The sequence below is a fragment of the Coptis chinensis genome, chromosome 6, assembly GCF_015680905.1.
Source record: "Coptis chinensis isolate HL-2020 chromosome 6, ASM1568090v1, whole genome shotgun sequence".
NCBI classification, from domain to species: domain Eukaryota; kingdom Viridiplantae; phylum Streptophyta; class Magnoliopsida; order Ranunculales; family Ranunculaceae; genus Coptis; species Coptis chinensis.
The window spans coordinates 77,864,746-77,889,861 of record NC_141461.1 but is presented as its reverse complement, the minus strand read 5'-3'; the positions used below and the strand labels follow the sequence as shown (position 1 = coordinate 77,889,861).

Sequence of the window (25,116 nt, the reverse complement as noted above, 5' to 3'; positions counted from 1 at the left end):
TTATACGGAAACCCGATTCTACTAACATGTTGTGACAATATATGAAACTTAAGGATCTCTCGATTAACAAAGGGCTAATTGATTTAGATGAAGTATAGTAAAAAAACAGTTATAGAAAGGCACAAAGCAAAGTACGCATGATTCAAGTATGGAAGAGATTTCTTGATGAGTAGCCGAGTAAATGTGCATACACGTGGTTGGGCTTGTAGCCTTGAGGCCCCTTGCGGTGTGCTAACTCTTTCCCACCGATGGGAGACTTCAGACTGAGAGTTCACAAATGCGTAATTGTTTTCCATAAGTAATTACCCGTTATGTTGGCTCTCCATGTGATTTTTAATACCAGGAGGGAAACCTTTTACAAATGATGCATCTTTTGTTGGTGCTAGAGAAACCAGTTGAGGTCCAAAGATTAATCAACCGAACCCATTAATCATATTTTTGACTTGTCCTTAACCAATGCTCATGAAACCCCACTGCTACTTTCTTCGTCACCTCCAATTCCACTACCACCCCCTGACGAAGTCATGTCCTGAACCGAAAGAGTTTGCAAAAGCTGCAGTAGAAGATGCATAGGTTAAAACAACCAAGAGAATTTCATTTTTTAATCTTGCTTCAAAACTAACATGGAAGAACCTAAGATTTGGAATTTGCTTCCAAAAGTTTTAGTGTAGCCACCATGAAAATATTCAAAACTACAACAGATACCAGAGGTTTGAGTGATTAGTAAGAATCCCTTATCCTCTTTTTATCTTTATTGATAGATGTCGCAGATGTTAGTACCTCTTTTGGCCTGCCTATAAATAAGTGGATAGCTCTTACAGTTGTCACCCCAAACCATATGGAAATCAATGAAGAATTGCACTTTAAAAGGAAAAGATTTTTGGGATGGCGGATAGCCGATCAGACTCAACTTGCCTTCATACGCACACCGCTTAACCTACCCCAATAAATATTAACTTGCAACTGTGTTTGTTTACAACCAAAAGACGATATCAAACCACCATTCTGTACGTGTCAGAGTTGAGTGTGTTGAAACACAGATAGTTCAAGAGATTTCTGTGTTCAACATTGTTTATTCTGGACATTTGAACACACTATGGAGAACTCTTCGGCTTTTGTTGCTTCCATGGTAATTAGTGTAGTTATAGTGTTGGGCATTTTTGATCCTCAAGCAGAGGCGCATGCATTTTTTGTATTTGGCGATTCACTTGTGGATAGTGGCAACAACAACTATCTGTTAACAACTGCTCGTGCTGACGCTTATCCATATGGAATCGACTATCCCACTCATCGTGCAACTGGCCGTTTCTCCAATGGACTCAACATCCCTGATATTATCAGTAAAATAGCTCTCATTTTTCATGTGCTGCATTTTATATTTTGAGATTCTTTTGATTGGAGTACATTTATAGTTTGTGTCTATGCTCTATAGTACGCAGACTGTAAAGTTAATGGAAGTACTGCTCCATATTTGAGCAAAGGCCAAGTACTTTAGTAATTTTTTGTTTTCCAATTCCCTTTTAAGTATAATTTATTTGAAAGGGCTTTATTACTTAAATTTAGAACTATGTTATATATACTAACACATGCCATAATTATATATGTAAATCAGGGCAGTCAATTGGTGAAGAACCTACTATGTCATACTTAAGCCCATAGCTAACTGGACGGAGACTACTGGTTGGTTCTAACTTTGCCACTGCTGGGATTGGAGTCCTCAACGACACTGGAATCCAATTTGTAAGAAGCCTCACATTTCAAATTCTAATTCCCACACCACCGAACCTTATCTAATAATACTAATCCGAAATGGAACTGTACTTAGTGTATTTACATTATAAATTAAACTTGCTCACTTAGCGCCAAAAAAACCTATCTAATAAATACGTCGTAATGGATTGGCCGGCAAAAAAACCTATCTACACACTATTATGTAGGTAAACATAATCAGGATTGGCCGGCAAATTAAGTATTTCCAGCAGTATCATCAAAGAGTGGGTGCACTCATTGGCACTGTTCAGGCCAAAAGACTGGTGAACGAAGCACTTGTTCTCTTCACTTGTGGTGGAAATGACTTTGTTAACAACTACTATTTAGTCCCATTCTCTGTAAGATCTCGCCAATTTGCGGTCCCAGATTACGCTCGCTATGTGATCTCCGAATATAAAGCATGAAAGAAAGAAGAGTTAACAACACAAATAAAAGAAATGATTGTTGCATTTCCAGAAAAATGAAGACGACGACGTCAAGTATAGCTGCATTTAACCTGGATATTGGGAGCAAATCCACCTTCATCACCAACATTGGTTGCATCCTGACCATACTTCTTTTTTATGACACTCTGTGGATAAATTGTAATATAATCATTAAAACCAAGAAAACATCTTTACATACACTTAGGCATAAATTTGAAAGAAAAAATATTATAAGACAAACTTAGGTAAAAGAAAGATAAGAGCAAAGATTCATACATTGATTTTTTGTTACTTTTGTGAAATATTGGTCATATGGGCATTTTATGGATAGTACTCAAGATTGTGTTTACAGACAAACTTTGGCAAACACTTGGCTTGCTTCCTTTGAGAACAGGCACACCTTTGATAGACATTCCTATGAGAATTCTCTGTACGGTATTCAGTAATACTGAGGCGAAAATATTCCTACCCAAACAAACTCTCATAATTACTTTCTCTGTCTTTTTGACACTGTATTCTGTGTGCCGATGTCCCAGTGCATCTCAGTCTACATGGCTTCCCCTTTGTGCATTCTCAGTAGGTGATCCCCTTGCTAGTATCTCGGTCCAAAATTCAAGTTGCGTGTCCATGGAGCCTTGGCTTTATGAATGGCTTGATATCTAATGATATTCCTATTGGAAACTAAATTACCTATACAGGTTGAATCCAAACCCAAGACGACATGTATAACTGACAATGTTTTTAAGAGGAAGTTCATGAAAAACAATAAGAGCAGGGGGCATATAGTTGAGCTGTTATAGTGTCGACGTAAATGCAAAGTAAAAAGGAAATCACCTTCTGTTCGATGGAGTCACCATGATGTGGAAATAACACTGACACGCAGCTGATTGATCCACCACCCTTAGCTGAGTCTTGTATGCTTGTAAGTAGAATGGTTTTAGACAGGGGCATGGCTTGATTGCACTGGTGTTATGGTCCTTCTTCACTAAACTATTTTGCCCACCCCTACCCACCCCTTCTTCCTCTTGCTCCCCTACCTCGGCCTCTCCCATTGTCATTACCTTGCAGTGGCTGGTACATATTTACTTGACGTGGCCGCTGCAGATTGAATTGTTGATGCTGCTACCACACATTGGGCTGCTGTTGTTGTTGTATTGTACACATTTAAATTAACACCCAAGCTGGAGCAGCAGCAGCACCCAGCAGTAACATCAGCAACAGAGCAGCAACACCCAACAGCAGCAGCATTACACACCACCAGTCACTACCAGTCCACACACACCACCACCAGTCACTACACACACCACCACCACACACAGCAGTCACCACCAGTTGACACACACACCACCACCAGTCACTACCAGTCCACACACCACCACCACCACACACAGCAGTCACCACCAGTTGACACACACACCACCACACACAGCAGTCCTCACCACACACACAGCAGTCACCACCACACACACAACAGTCACCACCACCACCACACACACAAACAGTCACCACCAGTCCACATACACACACACACACAGCAGTCACTACACGTCTACACACACGCACACCATTCACCACATACACACATCAGTCCACACAACACCCACAAGAGTCCACAGTCCACACAACACCCACAAGAGTCCACAGTCCACACTCCCATAATCATGCAAAATGCAGAACCACATGCACGCATACAACCATACACAATCACACTACCATAAACATACCTCTTTTTGGATTTCCAATGCACTCAAATTTTCCATCAACAAAAATACCCAATCGGTCGCATAGTACCTCTGCCTCTTGCATTGAATGTGCTGAAACCATCAGAATGCATCTATCAAAGAGTTAGTCGGAAAAAAGACAGTCACACAAATATACTAAACATTAAAACATGAAGTGCAGATACAAATGCCTGAAAACTTGAAAAGCGTAGTTGCAAGTAAAGACATGACAGATATATAATCCTCAAGTATCCACTTCCTTTTCAATTATGCAAGTATGTCATACAGAACGAATAGGCTTACTGGTCAGAATAATTGCACGGTTCTGCTTTGCTCGCTTTACGACATTCCATAAGAGGTTTCGTGAAGCTGGATCTAGTCCACTACTGGGCTCATCCATGTAGACAACCTTGCAAAAAATATCATGGAATATACCGTAAGAAAAGTTATAGGAGAGTAACTATTTAAGCATGAGGCTTAGCTTTGAGATGACTTGGAATAGAGAGTGAGGCCAACATACTTTCGGATCCCCAATCAGAGAAATGGCAACACTAAGCCTCCTCTTCATCCCTCCACTGTACTTGTGAGTTCGTTTGTCTCCCACACGTCCATGAAACAGATTAAAGTTTTTTAGCGACTCTTCCACTGCCTGAAGCAAATAAACAGAAAACAAATGCAAAATTCAGAGGTTCAGACTTTAAAAACTTAAGCTTCGCTGGCAAACATTGTAACTTCAACAAGTATTAACTTGTTTCTGCTAGCTTCCTTCTATTCCACACTGAATATATAGTTTTCAGCTTACGAAGTCCCCTTTATTATTCTGTCCAGTGAGCTGATGCAGGACAGCACAACAAACGTACCTAGGGTCTAACAAGGACGCCCAGCATGCCAGCTCGGGCAGAAACACGGCGCTACAACATATTAGGTTTTTTGTTATTTTGTAAATAGATGCTTCGTCACTAAATAAAATAATAAAATAGATACAGGAGGTGTCTCACTTGCCCAGAAAGTGAGGAACAAAATAACAGAATACCTTAGGGCATCTCCAATGGGGGTGTAAAATTACACCTCCACATAGGCGCCACCTAAGTGCCATTAGGATTTTACTATTTCAATTGTAAATTATTGTAGAACCCTATTACCAATATACTAATAGTATAAACTATTACAGTTCACAGCCCTCCCAAAAAGTTTTCATGAGATTGTGAAGGGCCAACAGAACATGAGTACAAAACCTGGCTTCACAAATCCTTAGTGTAGATGGATTTTATGTACACTGGTGTTAGATCATTCAGTTATTTTCTATTCAAATAAACGCATTGCAGAGGAAGTGCTTCATGCAAAAGGAATATCAAGAATAGATGAGTAAGTAAATGAGCATAAGTGAATTCCCTCAATGAATGTTGCAGTCAAAAGAAGTACCTAAAAGGCAACATATACAGAACTTGTGTGTACGCATTTCCCTCTCATCCTATTCTTGACAGAACAAAACAAAACGAGCGGCTCAATGTGGTCATTTACAACAATAAATTTCTTGAGATAAAGATCCGACACCCATGCATTTTGTCAAATTTACTCAGTTAATTACTTAATAATTAACTGTTCTCAGCAGATAACCATATGTGTAATGTGCCATCTTCAAAATCATAAGCCAAAGGTGAGCAAGCAAAACAGGGATGACATGGCAAAAACTTACTTGTGTCAAGGCAGAACCCTTGAGATTCTTCAGTCTTCCATAGAAGAGCAGATGCTCCCTCCCGGTTAGCTTTTCCCAGAGAAGGCTGGATATAATTAGAAAAGAGTTTCATCAGAAAAAAAAAGGCTGTAATAATGTCATTATTTGAGAACTAAGATTCACGAAGTTCTTTGAAGAAAAATATCAATAGTAGTTGCTTACTCGTGCTGAGGGCATACACCCATACTGGTATATATTTTGTTCATGTCAGTTCTTATGTCCATGCCCTGAATGAATGCTGTGCCAGAGGTTGGTATTGTGAGCCCAATCATCTGTGAGTGGAGAGGGGGATTGGATGAGATTCTGTGAAGAAAGAAAAAGGATCCCGGTGGATTTGAACCACCATCACCTGGGATGCATGAAGATGGCACTCCAACTCCCAAGAGCTCTCCCATTTGAGCTAAAGATCCATTATGTATTTTCTAAGTTAAGTACAAAAACACACAGACTAACCCAACAATTGTTATTAGATAAATCCATAACTGCATCTCACAACACGGTATGTCTGCCTCCCACCATTATGTTCACAGATCACACCCCTCTTCTTCTTTAAACCACGAGACTACCATTTAAGTTATTTACACCAAAGTAGTACCAAACCTCTTACCCAGGCAATCCTCCATATCAAAATACAGGGTAAGAGGCACATAGCTCACAGATCAATTATAGTCCTGCTAAAATAATAACTATTTTTTATCATTGTTTCCATGATGTCATCTAAGAAGCATACCAATTTCTAAACTAACACCTTCTTACTATTCACTTAGTTAGTATAGGACTCATGGGGGAGTCTTGGGATCGCAAGAGGTGGAGAGGCCCTCCATAAAGTGCATGAGCATAAAAATTGTCCTCATGTGGCAAGGAATATCCATGTGGAGCAGTGGCAATTGCTCAAACAAAATCCTTTGAGTTACACTGAAAAGAGTCCTCCAAAACTACGGGTGGGAAAACATCTGAACTAATGTAGTAACATCTGGACATCTGAACAACTGAACAACTGAACTCTTTCTAATTCAAATTTGAGAACCAGCACCAGTTGATACGGTTCTAACAGACATTCTGACATGTTCCCCACACTAAAGGCTGCACCTACTCATTGACAGACTTAGAAGGTATACTTCTAATCAGTACACATTCAGAGCCCCTTACCCGTTTTTATAGTGGGCAAGTCAAACCCCTAAGAACATGACTAAACAACTAATAGTACCGCCACCTTCCACTGATTTACACGCTTAATGTGTGTTACTATGTGTGTGTGCTTAATGTAAAGAACATAATAACCACAATAAAATAAATTTCCCCTCACCTTCAATCCATGTACATAATCACCGCGCTTATAATAAGCCAGACTCTTAGCAGCTCTCCATTCCGCAGTCCCCATTCCATCTACAAAACAAAGACAAACCCAAATAAAAAACACATAAACCACAATGAAACAATCCAAAAATCCAAAAATCATCCAAACTAATACTAACAATGATTATACTTTCAAAACCAAAATCACAGGCAAATGATTTAGTGTTTGGAAACAAAAAGGGCTACATGAATTGTCTTGACCGTAGGCTTTTGATGGGGTCCTTCCTCCCATGTCGACGACCACGCTAGAAACCACCACGTATAACAGCGAAATTTGTCAGAAGTCCTTCTTTAGTTCTGTTCGATCTAACCGGAATTGGAAGCATAAAGCAAAAACCAGTACTGGAAATTTATCAGCATACCTTACTCTGTCATCTTTGTACAACAATAACAATAAGGTAAAGTCAAATCCAATTGTCTTGACCGTAGGCTCTTGATGGGCTCCTTCCTCGACGACCACGCTAGAGGATTGCGAGAGGATTTTGCTCTGGAAGTTGGAATGGACAGCGTGCGGCTTTTGATGCGGTTTGGAAAGTGGTTGAGCGGAGAAATGATCTGGCGCACAAAAAATTTCCACTAAGCATATCCTTAACCACAGATTCACATGTGTACGTAAAATTTTGTTAGCTGGTACCATCAGAGTTAATTGATGGTGCCCTTCATGGATCCCTCGAGCAAGCCCATCGTGAGCCAATAATCTCTTCAACACCAGCTGCAGTGCTGTCATTATATCCATTGGCTCGCTTAGAACTGGAGCAGCAGTCTCAGTTGGTACACCCTCTTCGCCTGACATTTTTCCAAGGTGTAAACGGTTCAAGTTAGCAGCGTCGACCAACATTTGTTGTTAAGTAGTGGCGTGGGTAGTAAAAGTGGTTAAGGAGGATGCAACCTCAATGTTTCCTTCACCACAACGCAGAAATGGTAACTTCCTTATGTCACTTTCTTCAACCTTATTGCCTTGACCGACCGACTACTTGGTCTAGTTCGCCTTAGGACAAAGTATTGGATACTAAAAAACCATGACTCGTTATTTTTCCAAGTAATCTGAAATCGTGAGTGCAAATCTAAATATAGACGGTAACATAGTAAACCAACAAAGGTAGCAAAAATAACGCCCAGTGTAGAAACACGAAAAAAAATAGCTAGGCATTTTCCGAGCGTAACATATTAAAAATCAATGAAGGTTTTCATCATTCAAAAGGTTCAGAATGGAAATATTTGTCTACTAATCAGTATGATCAAAGTCTTGAGGCAACATAACATTTTTCATGACCTGTCACTTTACTCAATTACATAATAACTGATTCCATCTTCCACAACTACTATATAAGCATTTAAAGAAAAAATATTGTACTCACTGCCAGAATAAGTTGCGACTGGACAAATTCATCCATATCATGAAGTCCGCCACTATAATCAGCAGGATAGTGAAGTAAGCTCATAAGTCGTCATTGTTGCTTTATTTTTATAATAAGTACCATTCATCTAAATAAGAAAATCACAGTAAAGGCTAAAACACTCTTCATAGCATGCTGAAGGTCAAAGATATAAAGTTTTTGGTATTGGACCACTAACAGCTCATTCAATAATGTGCAATCTGAAAAGTTGGATTGTTTTGGATCTTTAAATTAAAGAGTTTCCTTCAAAGTTCCAACACAAAAGTTTTAAAAGGACATCAAGGTTGTTACACAACATTGGTAAGCATGAGCAAAAGACTAAAAGCAGGGAAGCAGGAAGAAGTACTTGCTCTGTCCACAATCTGAATGCTAAACAACGGTTTTACCTCTGAATACTCCTCCAGCACTTAGTTTCAAAAAGCAGCATGCAATATTTCCTGCGTTAGTGAGAGCACAAAACCATTTCAAGTAAAGAAAAATATGTCAAGTTGGAAACAGAAAACATTATATTAAACTACAGATGAAGCTATTTAATAAGATTGCCCGAGAATGTAACATCTAACATCATCAGAATGTTTTGTGTATCAAATATCAGTTTATCGGGGTAACAAAGTCGGTACTGAAATAGTTTCTTACCCACTCGATACACATCGCTCTAGAAAATGTGATTCCTTTCCAGTATTCGCAGCAAATTTCATTGTGGGCAGCTCCAATTATGAAAGAACGCGTACTGGCTTGAATTTGAGTGAAGAGTTACATTGGAGAATAATGGGGATACAATGATGTAACCCTTTTCGACGCAGACCAATGCTAAGCAGCTCGATCGACACTTAACATTCACAGCCTGACGATCTCTGCTGTCGTCCTCCACCCACAACATCAATGGTTTCCGGTAGGTACAATTCTTCTTCAGGTTCGTTCTTAAGTGCATTTTTGCTATGCATTCAAAAGCAGCCTCAACATTAAAACCTTCTTTTGCAGAAGTCTCAAAGTAAGGGATATTCCCTTTAGAGGCACACCATGCTTTTGCCTTTTTCTCAGACACCACACGGCTATTGCCTCCATCAACATCTACCTTGTTCCCCAACACCACAAATGGAAAGTTTTCAGGATCAGATGGACTTGCCTGAATCAGGAACTCTTCTCGCCAATTGTTAAGGTTTTCAAAAGACTTCATAACATTCACATCATATACAAGAACACAACAGTCAGCCCCACGGTAAAAAGCCACACCAAGGCTTTGAAACCTTTCCTGCCCTGCTGTATCCCATATCTGTAGAGTGAAAAGTCTATCTTCAAATTGAACTTCCTTAGTCAAGAAATCAGCTCCAATTGTTGCTTTATACTGATTACTAAACTTACGATTCACATATTGATTCATCAAAGATGTTTTACCAACCCCACTGTCACCAAGGATTATGACCTTTAGAAGCATACGTCTTCGATGCCATGGATTTGGAGCTGGTGTATTTCTTTTCGAGAAAGAAGAATGGGAAAAAAATGAAGTGGTGAAATAGATTGTATGTGCTCGACCTGAAATCGACAACTTAAAAAATGAATATTTGGTATTATCAAATGCACTATCTCTGATTGCCAGAAGAAACCCAACCAGAAGAAAGGAGGGGAAGTTGAAGAACTCAGTAGTAATGGTAGTTAAGTGGGTATTAATGGTATTTAAGTGGGTATTAATGGCAAGATAACACTGCATATATCAATATAGGCGTGGATTTGGGTTTTTACTCTGAATTTACATAAAACTCCTCTGTCTGTGTGTTGTGATTGAAGGGTATAAATAGAAATCAAAAAATAAATGACGAAATAGTCCTTTTTTAAGACATTGAATAATATTTTTTTTTATTTAATCAGGGGTATTAGGTGGAAGAAAAAAGGTTGGTCTATTTTAAAAGGCCAGGTTAATTATGGTGTATTTTACTAATAGAGATACGTTCGTGGAAATTCGATCTTGAGAGTAAAATGCCTTAGACGAGGAGCATCCAAGATATGGCAAGGTATTCTTAAAGCAAGAGATGAGATCCTCCCTAAGCTATGCTGGCATATTGGGACTGGAAATGACATTGATATATGGCTCGATCCTTGGATACCAACTCTACCATACAACAAACCCATGGGACCCCTACCACATGTAGGCCCATATAGGCGTGTAGCCGACCTCATTGATCAAGAAAACCGCTCATGGAAATGAAATGTTTTGGATACCATATTTCTCCCAGCCACTGTCAAGGAAATTCTAGAAAGTGCCTCTCAGTCGACAAGAACACAACGACTCTATCAAATGGTTAGAGAAAACAAATGGGGAATTAACAGTGAAGTCTATTTACAAATACCTTAGTGCAAGCACAAATGCAGATCAAAACCAAAATCGGCAGCTCTGGAAAAGCATTTGGAATCTCAACACAGCGGAGAGAGTCAAATTGTTCTTTTGGAAAGCAATCAAAAACAGCTTGCCCACAAGAGAAAATATGATAAATCGGAATATCATCTCCTCAGCTACTTGCCCCCGCTGCAGTAATCAGGTGGAATCTACTCATCATGCACTCTTTCATTGTGTCATGCTCTGACACATATGGTATGGTTGTAAACTCTCTATCAAAACCGATCATTGACATAGCGATGATTCTATCATTTCTATCATCACAAATATCACCACTATGCTAAATTTTAAAAATGATATTAAAGACACTCTAAGTGAACTCGCCTCAATCATGTACTCCATATATATGGACTAGCAGGAATGATATTATCTTTAACAACAAACAAACACATTTTTTTGGCATCATCTCCAAAGCTTCAACTTTTATCACTAACACTAAGAAACTGTTTGCTAAAAACAAACATATAAATGCCTGGCCTCATATAACCGATAACTGTTGCTACCTCACGTACTACAGATGCCTCGTGGGATAGTAATACTAAACAGGTAGGTTTAGGTTTTGCTATTTGGAATAACTTTGGTTATTGCATTGGTGCAGGACATAACAGAGACGAAGTCTTCGATCCGTCCGGAAGAGGCAGGCTCGAGCCATCCGAGGAGGCCTAGAGTTTTTACATCACATGTAGATCCGGAACATCGCCATTTTGACGGACTGCCAGAGACTTGTTGAGATTTTGGAGAGTAGAGGGACAAACCTATCTTGGGGAGCTACTTCGGTTGCTCACGACATTTATGCCAGTATTTCTATTTTGGATGATTGTAGCTTCTATTATATTAGTAGAAACTCAAACTTTGTAGCTGATGCACTAGCGGCTAGGGGAAGGCGACCCCCCCCCCCCTGCATTATAGTTTAAACCCTGCTACTGCAAGGTCGTTGATTGAATTATGTATGCACTGTAGGAACCGTTATGGTTTCATGTAATGATTTACTACAAACCGTGAAAACCCATGCGCAGCGGAATAAAGGGTGTTCACGATTTGGTTAGGAAACATACCTTTGATCAGCTGTGATATCTCTGAGAATACGAAGCTCTATGAATCAGCAACCTCTTGATCTTCTGTTGTATTCCTATCCTTATAATGGACGTTGTGTGGGCAACGATCTTCCAACCCCTTCTTTCTCTCTTGGCCTCTCTCACTCTCTTAGTTCATAACCGAATTTAGGAACTCACTTTTCTTGAGCAAAACCTGAGTATTTCGGCCAGAGAAAGAGGGGTTTCTTTATATAGGCTACAATAGGGACCATGAGGAGAAATTAGCGTTAGGTCTCCTGACGGGCTTGGGCTTCCCATGTTCGTCCAGAACACACGACCCAAGTCCGTCAACAAATGACTTATTCCACTAAAGGCCATTGTTGCACTACTGCCCTAATCCCAAAATTACGTTTATGGGCCGATATTATATGCTCATTGATCTCCGTGTTTAAGATATCGAATGCCCATTGATTAAGTCAAGTTACTGACAACTATATTAATCAACTTCTTATATCCTTGAGTAGTACCACTCAACCTCATTGTCATGTCGGATTAAATCCTCCTGTAGGGTTTACATGACAATCCTTATAAGCTCCTCAAGGGGACATCATCAACCCGACTTCTTGCGGGTCACAGATTTCTTCTATAATCAACAGCACACCTTACATACAATGTCATTACCCAATCCATTGAGTTTGTTGATTCACAAATGAATCTCACTCATTGATAATTTAAAGCAATGTACAATGCACGTAAGTGCCAGTTATTATGTCCGGATTAAGAGGACAAGCACCCATAATAACAGAGGTGTTTGTTCTCTTATATAGTCAGTATAAAGAGAAACAACCTCACTTGGTCATGTTCAATACACACAAAGTGTACTATTATAATCTTATAGTCAAGATAGACTAATACCAGATTATATTATACTACAACCGTACCAATGATTTGTCCAAATCCATCTAGGTTGTGAACGTTTACTTATACTTTATAAGGTACTGATGATATGATATTTTGTATGTGACCACACACCATATCATCTATAACATAAAGTATTAGATGCATGCATATAACTAATAACATATATAATATGTATAACATTTGCCCATATGATTCTCATTCAATATATAAAGAATTAGAGTTATTACAAAAGTAATACTTTTAGTATATAACCCTATCATGCACTCTAGGGGAGCACTTGACGAGCTTTGAAATAAGTTCAAAATTGGCTCATATATTATATGAACGAGCCCGAGCCGAGCTGTAAGCAAGCCTAGCCCGAATAACTCGGTTATTTTACACTACAAATATGCTATTTGGTAGAGAAGATCTATCCATAGTAGGAAGATCTTCTCTACCAAAAATCAGCCCTTAATTAATTGTGTAAGTTGTGGATATGGGTGCAAGTGGATATCCAAATATTCGAATCCGATTCGAATTTGTATTCAAAAAATTGGATATTATCCGAAAATTTTGAATAACGGATTTGGATTCGGATATTGCCATATCCATATCCAAAAATATCCAATCCGATTTAAAAAATTAATAGTTATTATATATAATTTATTTATTTATTTATTATTGTATAAAATATAATATAAAATCATAAACTAATAATATAAAATTATAATAACAAAATAATAATAATAAATGACAAATATATATATATATATATATATATATATATATATATATATATATATATATATATATATATATATATAATAGTTTTTACAGTGGTAAAATGAATTATTCAAACCAAATAAAATTTTAATCAATATTACTTTTCGGATCGGATATTATCCGATATCCGATTTGGATATCCGAAATCAGATTCGGATAAATTTTTTAATATCCGTCGGATTCGGATTCGGATATCAGTATAAATTTTCGGATTCGGATTTGGATACAGGCATATCCGAATCCAAACCTATCCGTTTGCACCCCTAGTTGTAGATGTCAAAATAAGATGTCAACGTAGCCTATATATATATATGGGGGAGGGGATAGTGCCACATTCTTATGCGCATATTATAGCCACATTTTCGACGTACAAATGTATTAAGCCTTGATTTTTTGTGGAGATGATCTCCCCACCATGAAGATCATTATCACAAAAAATTATAATATTTGGATATGTCTAACCATGGAAAAATTAGTGTTCATTTTTGAGTTTTTCATCTAACGCTCCAAATTTTTTGTGAGCATGTCCCAAGGTTAGACTTCTTTGAATGAGCTAAAAATTTATGAGCATATTATCCATGGTGAGGAGATCCTATCTACAAAAATTTAGTACTTAATTCAACTTTTAAGTCTACACTTTTGTTTGGATTCGTTTACAATGTGGCTAGAATAATATGGCTCTATCATATAGATATATATATATATATATATAAGGGAGGGATAGAGCCACATTCTAGCCAAATTGTAAACGAATCATGTGATGGTGATGTTGAGAATGAAGGTCGTATTGTTAATGAAGCTAGTCAAGAAAAATAAATAAAAGTAAAAAAAGAAATAAAAACTATCAAAACAAATCAACAAAAATAAATAAATAGAAATCTAGAAAATAGATCGTTTGACCCCTGTACGTCATCACCTCCACTAACAAAAAGTTCATATAAACCGTCCATCACTGTGAAGAGATTTTGCAAAAATATTTATATATTCTTCATTTCTAGATCTAAAAGAAACTTTAAATCTGCATGCGCAACTCATTACACAAAGGAAATAATGCATAACATTGTGAGAAATAAGATGACATGGTGGTCAATATTTTTTTTGTTGTTTTCAATATTTAAAATCATACGGGTTTTCGACTTATTTGCATCTCAAAAATGTCCTTGTGAAACTACGATCCCTCAGATACCACAATTTTAGATAAACATTCTTATGCAATAACAATACATCCATCATTTATGTATATATAATGTCCATGACCACACTCAAAGAAAGAGATATAAATAGAACAATGTATTATATTGTAACAACAACTATTTTTCTCAACATGTTTTCATGCACAATCTACAATGACATAAAATGATTTCTCAAACCACACATTACTTTAAGAACAGAAGTTAATGAAATGTACGTTATACTTGAAATATTTAAAGAGGACAAAAAAAAAAAGATTGCTAACACTATGCTTGATCCACCACTACCGGCCATCAAAGTAGTCTATGCAAGAAATTATAAAACATGTGTTCTTAGGAGGTCTCATTCTTTAACCAAAGAGAGAGAGAGAGAGAGAGAGAGAGATTGTGTGTGACACAACCAATGAATATGTTCTCAGTTTAATGGATGGATGCAAGAAATGTCAAAATTCTATAAAAATGATACAGTATGAATTTAATACAACCTTAGCTTAACCTAAACGTACATAGTCTAAACTGATGAGAAGTAGAAACAAAATACAGAAATCAGGAAAATATTGTTAACAGAATGTGAATTGAGCTCTAAAAACATGACAATCTTCACCCACATTAAATCTTATCTTCAAAACGTGGTCATTTTTCGTTCTTGATTTGGGAGCAACAATTTATGAATATGATGTCACCTTGTTATTATGTTAAATGAATATATTTAAATTTTTATAGTACCTTAGCGAAACTTAACGCGATTCCAAATATACACCTAGGACCATAACAAACACTAAAAAGAAAAAAAAAATGAATAAGAAAAAAGACAATTAGAATGGTGAGATGCAATTGTGTTTCATAGCATAGATTTATCAATGATTTCTTGTGAAAACTCGATAAAAATAGAAAAAGCAAACTCAAAAACAAAAAACTTGCATATAAGATAATTGTATTATTGATGCTCTAGAAATTACCTCAAGAAAATACCAAAAATTGTGATGACTAATAGTTAGAACTCATGATTCTTGCATGGTGGCACACATAACGTCAATTCCAACTTGGGATTGAAAATAATAATACCACATGACGTCGGATATAGTTGCAAGAGTCAATTTTGTGTATTATAAAATGAATTTGAATGATAGGAACTGGAACTTAAACCATGGCCCATGGCATCTAAACTATAAAATGAAACAGTTTGAAAAGATAAATTACCTTTAGAGGATTTCGATTTTGAGAGTTGGACAATAGGATAGACTACATGGAAAAGAGACAATGGAAATGTTTGAAAGATCGCTAATAGTAACCACATCGTACTTGAACGGTTTAGTAACAATAACCAAGTTGGTGATTCTAAAAGTGACAAAATGATCAAAGAGCAAAGAGGGAACCAAATAAAAAATTAGCTTTCTAGATGATGAATCTCAAGAATAATATCTCAATACAGCTTGAAAGTTTGCATAAAATCATTAATGCAACCCTCGAATGAAAACCCAACTAAGTGGCACGACACCTGTCGATCACAATAATTGTTTGAGTTTTACTATCTACGTAGATAACAAAAACTTTGGTTAGGTTATTCACATCAGTCACCCACAAAAAAAAAAGGATCTCGAATTCATAGTAAGAAACTAATAAAAGAATAAATAAACATTTAAACTAAAAAATAAAATAAAAAATAAAACTGTGGTCAGGAGAATAATGGACAAAACACACCATAGAATCACTTACTAAAAGGCGAATTATAACTATAAGTATTGTAGAAGAAGAGAACTATAAAACCTTTGATTTTCTTTATTGTTGAAGGTTCCCAATTCACTCTCAAACTCCTATGTCTTATTAATGCCTAGGGATAGGTACATACAATTAATACTTTCTATGTATCAACATTGTAAATATTAGTTTTGTTTGTAGAAAAGAGTTGCCAATGTCATTGTTATCATGATGGTACAAAGCGTCTAATTGGTTTCAATCATAGTAGTACCCAATGCACGTTTGTATACAACTAAGATGATATCATGATAGAATACACAATCCAAATAATGAACAATATCATCTTTTATTGTTATTAAATTTTGCAAACTTGCATGGTTCAACAATTGCCATTTTTGTAATTGAATTGTTACATATTGGTTACATCTCAGAAATGGAATACCTTTAAGCTCAGCTCCAATGTGTACCATCCTCGACTCCTTTTCTAAATCCTTGTTCCCAAAAGGAACCTCATTGTAGGTTTGACAATATGTAGAAAGTATCAATTTGAAAAATGTGTCGAAAGATCACAAATATATGAAATGCTTTGTTCAATCTAATTCTTGGTGTGTAGAATCCTATGACGCACACATTTTTTAGGCCAACACAACTGAATTCAAAGCATATACCCTTTTAGATTACATTGAAGAGACATATATGGCTAAGGCACACACTTTTTCCATTCAAGGCTACAAATACATACATTTGAGGTGGTTATTTACTGAAAGCTACTAAATAACATAGAGTTGGTCTTTTGGTGATTAAAGACTAAAAAGGGCATACAACAGATTAGCATATTTGTAACGATTATAAAGAATGGAACATAACAAACTCAATAACAGGGACTACCACAAAGAGTAAAGGAAAGAAAAAAAGAAAAATATTTGTAATGCAGCATTGAAAAAGAAAAAATTGAAAATAATTGTAAGAGCTTAAAATAAAATTCGTCGTTCTATCACTAATATTATTCATGTATATATGATACATTTGATACATTAACTAAATCAATTTATATGTCAAAGTAGTTTCAGTACCATTGCCAAAGTGATGCTACATTGTTGTCGAAATATACTTGAAAATAAGAAAATTACATTGTTTGAAGAGATGCAAACACAATGAAAAGAAAATTACATGCATTTTCCTTTGGAAAACCATGGTTCTGTTATGTTTTGATCCAGCGTAATTTTAATTGTGCCACAAACCTCACCAAGAGAATCACAGTAACTATGTAACTGAAAAAATAATGTGAACCGATTATTACCTCCATCACGTTCAGTCCCACTTCCTCAAGAGTCGAGACAAAGCTTTCCATGTATGTTGAATCTCATAAGCGAGTAATAATTAAACTACGTATGCACCTTGAAATGAAATCTTCCATTTGATAAGTTCCTACACAAAGACAAAGAAATTGTGAAAACAAAAACAACGAAAGAGGGGAGGGAGAAAGCACGTTAAAAAATTGAGAGAAGAGGAAAAATAATAAATTTGATTTAGTAACCTACGTTAGAATTTTACTGTTCTTCCGAAGGAGAATTGAGAGAGGAGGAGAAGAGCAGAGAGAGGTTGTAGAGATGAGAAACTTAATTAAAGAACAATAAAATTGGAAGACGAAGAGCTATTTTCATTGCCCTTTATTTATTTCCTAATTTATTTCTCTTATTTACTAATGTTGCTCTAATTTCTCCCTTTGGTTTGAAAGTTTCTTGGTTATGTTTTTTCTTTGGAGAGACGAAGGGCTGTGTAACTGGGTATAAGAGTAATAATTTTGCTAATTAATAATAAACTTTATTACAGGATTAATTCTAATAGTGCTAATTTAATTGTCTAATCTTGCACACACGGCCATTCGAGAACATCCTAAACCACCACTTAGATGGCCGCCGTTGGTCATAAAACTTCCCTCAGCTCCCTTGTTATATTGATAGGTCATTATCTTTTTATTTCCCATTTTGCCTTTCACATTTCATTAAATTTCAATACCCAAACCACCCAGTTCATGTAATTTCAAATTAAGAAAAAGGTATATATTTCCTTTTTCTTTTTCTTTTGTTTTTCTTTTCTTCTTTTATTTAGAAAAGAAAAAGTTAAGTGACAAAAGTATTCTGCGTGATGATAAAAGAGAAAAAACTCGTTTCTACCCTAACAATAATGTGATTTACTGCTAGGAATAAGAAAACTAGTTATTCTACAATTAGATCAAAGTTTTATTCTCAGTATTATGCAATATTATGGAGTAAAGATTTCGTTCCACTCCTAGTTGTTTAGACATAATAGTTTACTAGTTTTAACAATTTTACGTATATCCGTGAGAGCAATGGATTGTAATTTTACTAATATGATAAAAATAACTAATTATGAATATTTAATGGTCTAGTTTATACTACGGCAAATTACTACGAAGATTTTAATGGGAAGAAAGGATTAGGGGGATTTGATTCCATCTAGATAAATTCCTAATATGCTAGTGTAGATTATTGCAACCTTAACCAATAAATATTAAGTATTTGATCCCTAACTATTCATGGTATCTCTAACCAACTAATAATTAGCATGAGAGGAAGTTTAACCTATTCTCATGGTGAATAAACTAACATCTAGATTGAAACTCTTTAATAAGCAATAAATCTAACTAACACATCAAATCTTCATCAAAACTTCATCAAACTCTTCTAATGGAGGTTTAGCTAAGATTCATTAGACTATCATTAATAGAAGAAGAGTAAGACATAATGAAGATAATAAGAATAACTTTGTTTTATTAATGGAGGCTAAGGTTTAGAACTAATAATTATGTTATACTAAAGAAAGAGAGAGAAACTAATTTAATTAAGAGAGTTCTAATTAATGGGAAGAAATCTAAAAACTAAAAACTATATCTTTTGAGTTATGCTTTAGTCCTCTTTATATAGGAGAGGGCTAGGTTTACAATTTCATGCATGGGCTTTGGAGCTATATTTTGGGCCATTAAATCAAGTCCAAAACATAATTACTTAAGTCCAAAAAGGGTTTCTCTGTTAGAAATTACTGCAATAGCATTTTTTCCACTTTTACCCCTCTGATCAAATTAAGTTTTAGATAATTAGAAAGCTCTTTCTGAGTCGGTCGTTTTGACATATAGTAGGCCCAATTATAAGGTATGAGTCCAAAGATACAGCCTGCGAAAGTTCTGTTGACTTTTATGCTCTATTTTTGCCCGCGTTGACTTTGACTTTTCAGTTTTGACTGGACTTTAAAAAGACTTTTTCTCCTTAAAACTTGGCTTTTAATCATCGAACTTCTTAGCAACCAACCTTTGCTCCTTCCTCTTGCAAAAGTGATATATTTCTTCACATATTTGACTCCAATACCTAAAATACACAAAATCACATAAACAGTACTAACTCTTATTTATTATATACATAATTGGTTTAAATATAATATTATTAAGGGGTTAAAACTACAGTTTTGAGCTCTTATCAAACCACCTCCAAACAGCATTTTGTTTGTCCTCAAGCAAATATGAGAAATTAAAATAAGTGACCAAAAATGGAGTTCTAACTAATCTCGTTTCGCCGAGTGTGATTGCATTGACCATATGCAATAAGACCTTAAACCACTAGGAATTCTCTAGTGGATGAGTTATAGCCTCATGAGAGTTTTCTAGAGAAAGTACTCAAAAACTTCATCTATACTACAACAACTAAGAAATAAAAATTATTGTTTCCTTATTTATTCTCAGATATTTATACATCTCACTAGCAATGAATACAGAATAATCAATTCAAAATCTAAGCTAATATGTGCATAATAATCAATCATCTACGGATAAACATATATATATATATATATATATATATATATATATATATATATATATATAAATATATATATATATTGAACTATGCTATGAAATGTAATAATCTCAAGATGTCGATTTCTGAAAACTTTGGAATAATCGTAACCCTAAGTAGAGTCCTCACATATATGTCAAGACAAAAGGAAATGGATTTTTTCACTCAAGTTTCAAAATATGTAACTCCAGAAAACCTTGTTCTTACACCTTTTGTTTCCATCCTTAGCCATATTTTTCCTTTACAATCCTTTGATTCTATGGAGTTCTAACTTTTATTTTATTTATTTATTTTTCTTTTCTTTTCTTTGGATGGAAACTCGATCAAAACAGATTTTTGGTTTTCCACTTTTTCTTTCACACTTCAACCTATTTCTAATTCAAAAATGGGTAGGTTGTCTTTATTTTATTTTATTTTAAAAGTGTTTGTGTTATGGGGATTAGGTGATAGTTTTTCAATAAGAATTTCTGGCTATATCGAAGAAAATGGATATTCAAAAGGATAAGTCCGAGATGCTCATAATATAGTCTTCAAAATATAGCACATATTTATATCCTAATAGAAAAGATCGTTATAATGCAATTTTAGTGGGTCGGGATAATATCAACCCCAACCTAATCCGTGTAAGTATGCATAAATGCAAAATCGAGAAAAAACATACCATGATAAAGCGCAAACCAAGGCAACAAAATGAAATTGCATAAGAATGTACTTATGTTTCATCCTATGGGCTCGTGCTAAACTTCAACCCTGGACACTAAGGTCCGGGGAATGTCATATAGCATAAAAGATCGTCCCTAAGTTAAAGCAAGGAAGATGTCAAAACCGCATAAGGCGTTATTCTATGAAAACTAGAAAACCGCCATTCCCCTAAGATATTCAGCATGATAAAAAATATGATAGTGCCTACGTTAAGGGACAGGCTACCAAGGGCTACATTAAAATGCCGTTGGTCCTCTACATGATAAATCCCCACCCCATAAGTCTCTTGGAAATACTCATAGTTATAGAGGTATATATTATTAGACATATAGCCCCATGAGTTTCGAGGAGGAGGCATATGCATCCCAACAGCAAAAACTACCAAAAACTTGCTGAAATCCATTATTATATCATCAATGGTGACAGAGAACACTTGTTCCCCATCCGGTCGATAAAAGAATTTATAATGATCATTGAAATAAGTAGTAAGTTTAGTAGAATAAGAGTCATTAGCACTTACCAGTAGATTCTGTCATCCTGACTACACGATCTTGTCACGGAACTAGTATCCATACGTGTTACTATCAAGCAATTCGTCAAATGACTGCTCCGGTATGATTTGAGGGGATTTCATATAAAAAATTACAGTATTGGACTCTTTGAAGTGAGTGCATAAAACCCCAGAAAAAAGAACTGGTGGTATGTTGAGGTGAGAGCGCGTGCGCTTGGAATAGCCTTTGCCAGAGGGCGAGCGTGCTATCTCTAACAGAAGAAAAAATCTACAATATTGGACACAGAGGGCGGGCACACTCTGTATTAGTGCAAATAAGGGGAGTGCGCGCTTTGATTAATCCTTGTGTGATGGAAAATAAGGGTGCAGTGTGAAGTGTAGAGCAACTCACGTATTTATATCACACAAGTTTCTTAATCTAAGTTCCGCCAGTTGCCCAAATTGTGAAGGTAAAATGATGGAAAAATAAAATATTTCTAAAACCAAAAATAGAAACAGACGAAATGCAACCTTGGAAATCAAACCAATAGCTTTTCGGCTGGAATTACAAATAGCAATCATCTAATTTCGAAACCTTAAGGTTGCACAAACTAAGAGTATATAATTCTAGCTATTTCCTATTAGCATGGTGCGCATACAACCGATAGTTTATCAAGCAGGCAATAATATTTCAAAAAAATCCATGGATATGATTAAACACATTGCTAAATAAATAATGTCACCCCCAAACAAGTTTGGAATGGTGGGATTCACGATAAACAACATAGCAAATGCCGAAAATTAAACCAACTTTAAATTTAAATAATAAACAAATACATAATTCAATATTAACTACTTAATTATAACTGGGAATAAAAATAAACTAAATTAGGGAAATATCTTAAAAATAATACAAATGAACTAGCCACGCGCTGAAGAAGGTCCAGAACCATCCGTCCTACGTCTACGACGCTCATGCCTTCCGGAGCCAGAAGATGAAGAACCATTGTGAGATGGTAGGCGTCGTAAAACTTCTTCTTGAAACTTGCATTGTTGCTCCATTAAAACATCCATGGCTTCCCAACGCTCCTTATTAGTCAGAGCGAGATTCTCCATGTTATCCTGGATATCCTTGTGACTATCATTGAGCAATTGAATATTCTGCTGCAGCTTAATTTGGTTATTTATAATGGTACCCTGCTTAGTTTGAAGGGCCTCACAGAGGTCATCCAGGGAACGTTAACCTGTTCAAATCGTCTCATACTGAGTATGGAGAGTTCGCAGGCCTCAGTGAAGTAAGGAGAAACGGGCTCTATCAATAGTAGCCAACTCCAAAGCCCCTGCATCAAAACAAGGCAGCATCGTCCTCCTCCTCCGACTCCATTTCAGCAGCCAACACCTCATGCATATTCCAATCTTTCTAAACACACTCTGTATAAATCCGTGCATTCTCATGCACCTTCAAGTTAACCTTACTCGAACCTGGCACACATCCCCACAACAACATGATCTTCGTTATCAAAACAAGGAAAGCGGCAGTAGTACCACCAACTCTGATAATCTCATTAATCATATATCAAGCAAACAAAACCCCATTTTGTTCTGTAGGGTCCATAGAATGTGCAAACAATTCGAACTGATGTCACTAGCTTTCATGGTGGCAATGACGTTCTTGCCAACCCACTGAGCCACAGCCAGCTGGTTCTTTCTCAGAGACGACTGATGAACACAATGTGAACCCGGATTGTAACATCCTTCCAAGACCGTCTCCGTCATTAGCGGGCCTATACCCCCGAATTGAGATTGCTGCATTGTGATTACAACATTTCTTTCCTCAATGCCAGTTATCTCAGCCAACCTCCCTCTAGTTAATTCCCTTCGACCATCATCCCAATCCACAAAAACCCAATTACCTTCAACCTTCTTGTTCCTGTAAAAAGACAAGACCAAATCTGGATAGTAAAAATCCTCAGTCGAATACCACAACCCATCCCACTTCCTAATGCGCATTTCTGTATCGAAAAATGGTGTAAACTAAGCATTGATAAAAACTTGTTCGGGAAGGATTTTAGGGGTTTGAGGATTCATGACAATCTGGAATTAAAATTTTTGGTGATGGTGAAAGTGTGTTATGAATGAAAATGAATCGGTTCAAATTTGGGGGCAGCTGTGTAGAGGTAAGGGCGCGGGTGCGCTTTGATTGGTCCTTGTTAGAGGGCGTGCACGCTCAAGGTTTTTCAAGGTTAGTAGGTGTTTAGTAATGGAGGCAGAAAAAGAAGAAGAAATGCGTGGGTTTCTTATTTAAATAAGGGGTCACGTGCGTGGCACGTGACCTGGTAGTGTTTTTTAGCTTTCGGGCCCAAGCCCAAAACAAAATAGATTTCCCATCCTATCCCATGCCTCGTATATTTTAAAACTGAAATCCCCGATTCGTTAACGGTCCGATTTTTACGAATGAGCTATGAAAATGATCAGCATAGAAAATTCAATCCAATTATCTATATCAAGCTCAATTCTAACTGTGGTTGACATATAAGAAGATGGAAAATATCTCAAAGTGCGTGAATGACATAAGTTATGTGATCAAAAGAAATCTAAATTTATAGATAGTGTCAACCCGAATCAAATTACGACTAAATGGCATAAACAATAAGAATAGGAAGTTGAGCGATCAAGATAGGGAAAGACCAACACCCCACCCCCAAACAAATTTTTGAAAACAAGGTTTAGAAAATTTGTTTTAAACGTGGGTCTTTTAAAGTCAGATTTTCAAAACTTGCTAGATTACTATTTATAAGGTTTTAATATTTTTTTTTTATTTTTTATGAATAAGGTTAAATATAAAGGAAAACAATAAAAATAATAAAGACATAATGCAATCCATAGAGAAACATGACTCAAAAACTGAGAAAACATGCAATAGTGGAAAACGTGAATTACGTCAACTGTGGACTTAGGATCCAGTACTTATAGCCACACACTCCAAAGGAGGGCCCGGTTACCTTCATGGTGCACTTACCAATATATGGAAATGAAAGGAAATACACCAAACCTCAAAGGTCAGTTTTCATAGACATGATAATGTAAAAGAACATTCTCCACATCTAGGGACATTAACTCATGAAAATGTTTTAATCATTGGCCATTAACTTGAAAGGTACTATTGTTCATGGGATTTACCAAGGTGATTACCCCATGAGGGGTGACTTCAGTAACCAGAAAAGGATCAGACCAACGAGTTTTTAATTTCCCTAGGAAAATATGCAAACGTGAGTTGTAAAGCAAAACCTTTTGACCAACTAGAAATTCTTTACGCAAAATTTGTTTATCATGAACGTGTTTCATGTTAGCTTTATAATCTTTTGTGAGATCATAAGAATCGCTACGGAGTTCTTCAAGCTTATTTAATTGTAATTTGCGCTTGACACCCGCCTCATCAATATTAAAGTTAAGGCTTTTAACAGCCCACATAGCACGGTGCTCCAATTCAACGGGCAAGTGACAAGGTTTTCCAAACACAAGTCTAAAGGGAGACATTCCTATAGGAGTTTTAAAAGTTGTCTGATATGCCCATAAGGCATCTATTAGACGCTTAAACCAATCTTTCCTATTAGGATTTACAGTCGTTTCTAATATTTTTTTAATTTCCCTATT

General features: G+C 36.2%; 1 protein-coding gene and 2 pseudogenes across 3 annotated transcripts; 1 reads left to right on the top strand and 2 right to left on the bottom strand.

Moving 5' to 3' along the window:
* Nucleotides 1-1,096: 1,096 nt before the first annotated feature.
* On the top strand, nucleotides 1,097-2,174 carry LOC147494612 (GDSL esterase/lipase LTL1 pseudogene; annotated as a pseudogene). The gene is made up of 3 exons (XR_015199531.1): nucleotides 1,097-1,340; nucleotides 1,613-1,740; nucleotides 1,938-2,174. The product of XR_015199531.1 is annotated as a GDSL esterase/lipase LTL1 pseudogene (transcript).
* LOC147494611 (ABC transporter A family member 8-like) lies at nucleotides 2,084-7,082 on the bottom strand. 2 transcript variants are annotated; one of them, XM_086569111.1, is made up of 8 exons: nucleotides 6,958-7,082; nucleotides 5,814-5,923; nucleotides 5,613-5,697; nucleotides 4,437-4,565; nucleotides 4,220-4,325; nucleotides 3,030-4,009; nucleotides 2,267-2,341; nucleotides 2,084-2,146 (listed from the first exon to the last, which is right to left on the bottom strand). In XM_086569111.1, the coding sequence occupies exons 1-6, from the start codon at nucleotides 7,030-7,032 to the stop codon at nucleotides 3,900-3,902; spliced, it is 615 nt and encodes a 204-aa protein (XP_086425237.1). In that variant the 5' UTR covers nucleotides 7,033-7,082; the 3' UTR covers nucleotides 2,084-2,146; nucleotides 2,267-2,341; nucleotides 3,030-3,899. The 2 variants fall into 2 exon arrangements, with proteins under 2 accessions (XP_086425237.1, XP_086425236.1); XM_086569110.1 differs by lacking the exon at nucleotides 2,084-2,146 and having other exon boundaries at nucleotides 2,266-2,341.
* Nucleotides 7,083-9,174: 2,092 nt separating this feature from the next.
* Nucleotides 9,175-9,874, bottom strand: LOC147494610 (ras-related protein Rab7 pseudogene; annotated as a pseudogene).
* Nucleotides 9,875-25,116: the final 15,242 nt, after the last annotated feature.

Coding starts and splice junctions, on each gene's coding strand:
- LOC147494611 (XM_086569111.1), bottom strand. CDS start 7,032: ATGGGGACTGCGGAATGGAGAGCTGCTAAGAGTCTGGCTTATTATAAG. Junction 5,924..6,957: donor ATTATGTACATGGATTGAAG/GTGAGGGGAAAT, acceptor CTCCACTCACAG/ATGATTGGGCTCACAATACC. Junction 5,698..5,813: donor GGTGTATGCCCTCAGCACGA/GTAAGCAACTAC, acceptor AATTATATCCAG/CCTTCTCTGGGAAAAGCTAA.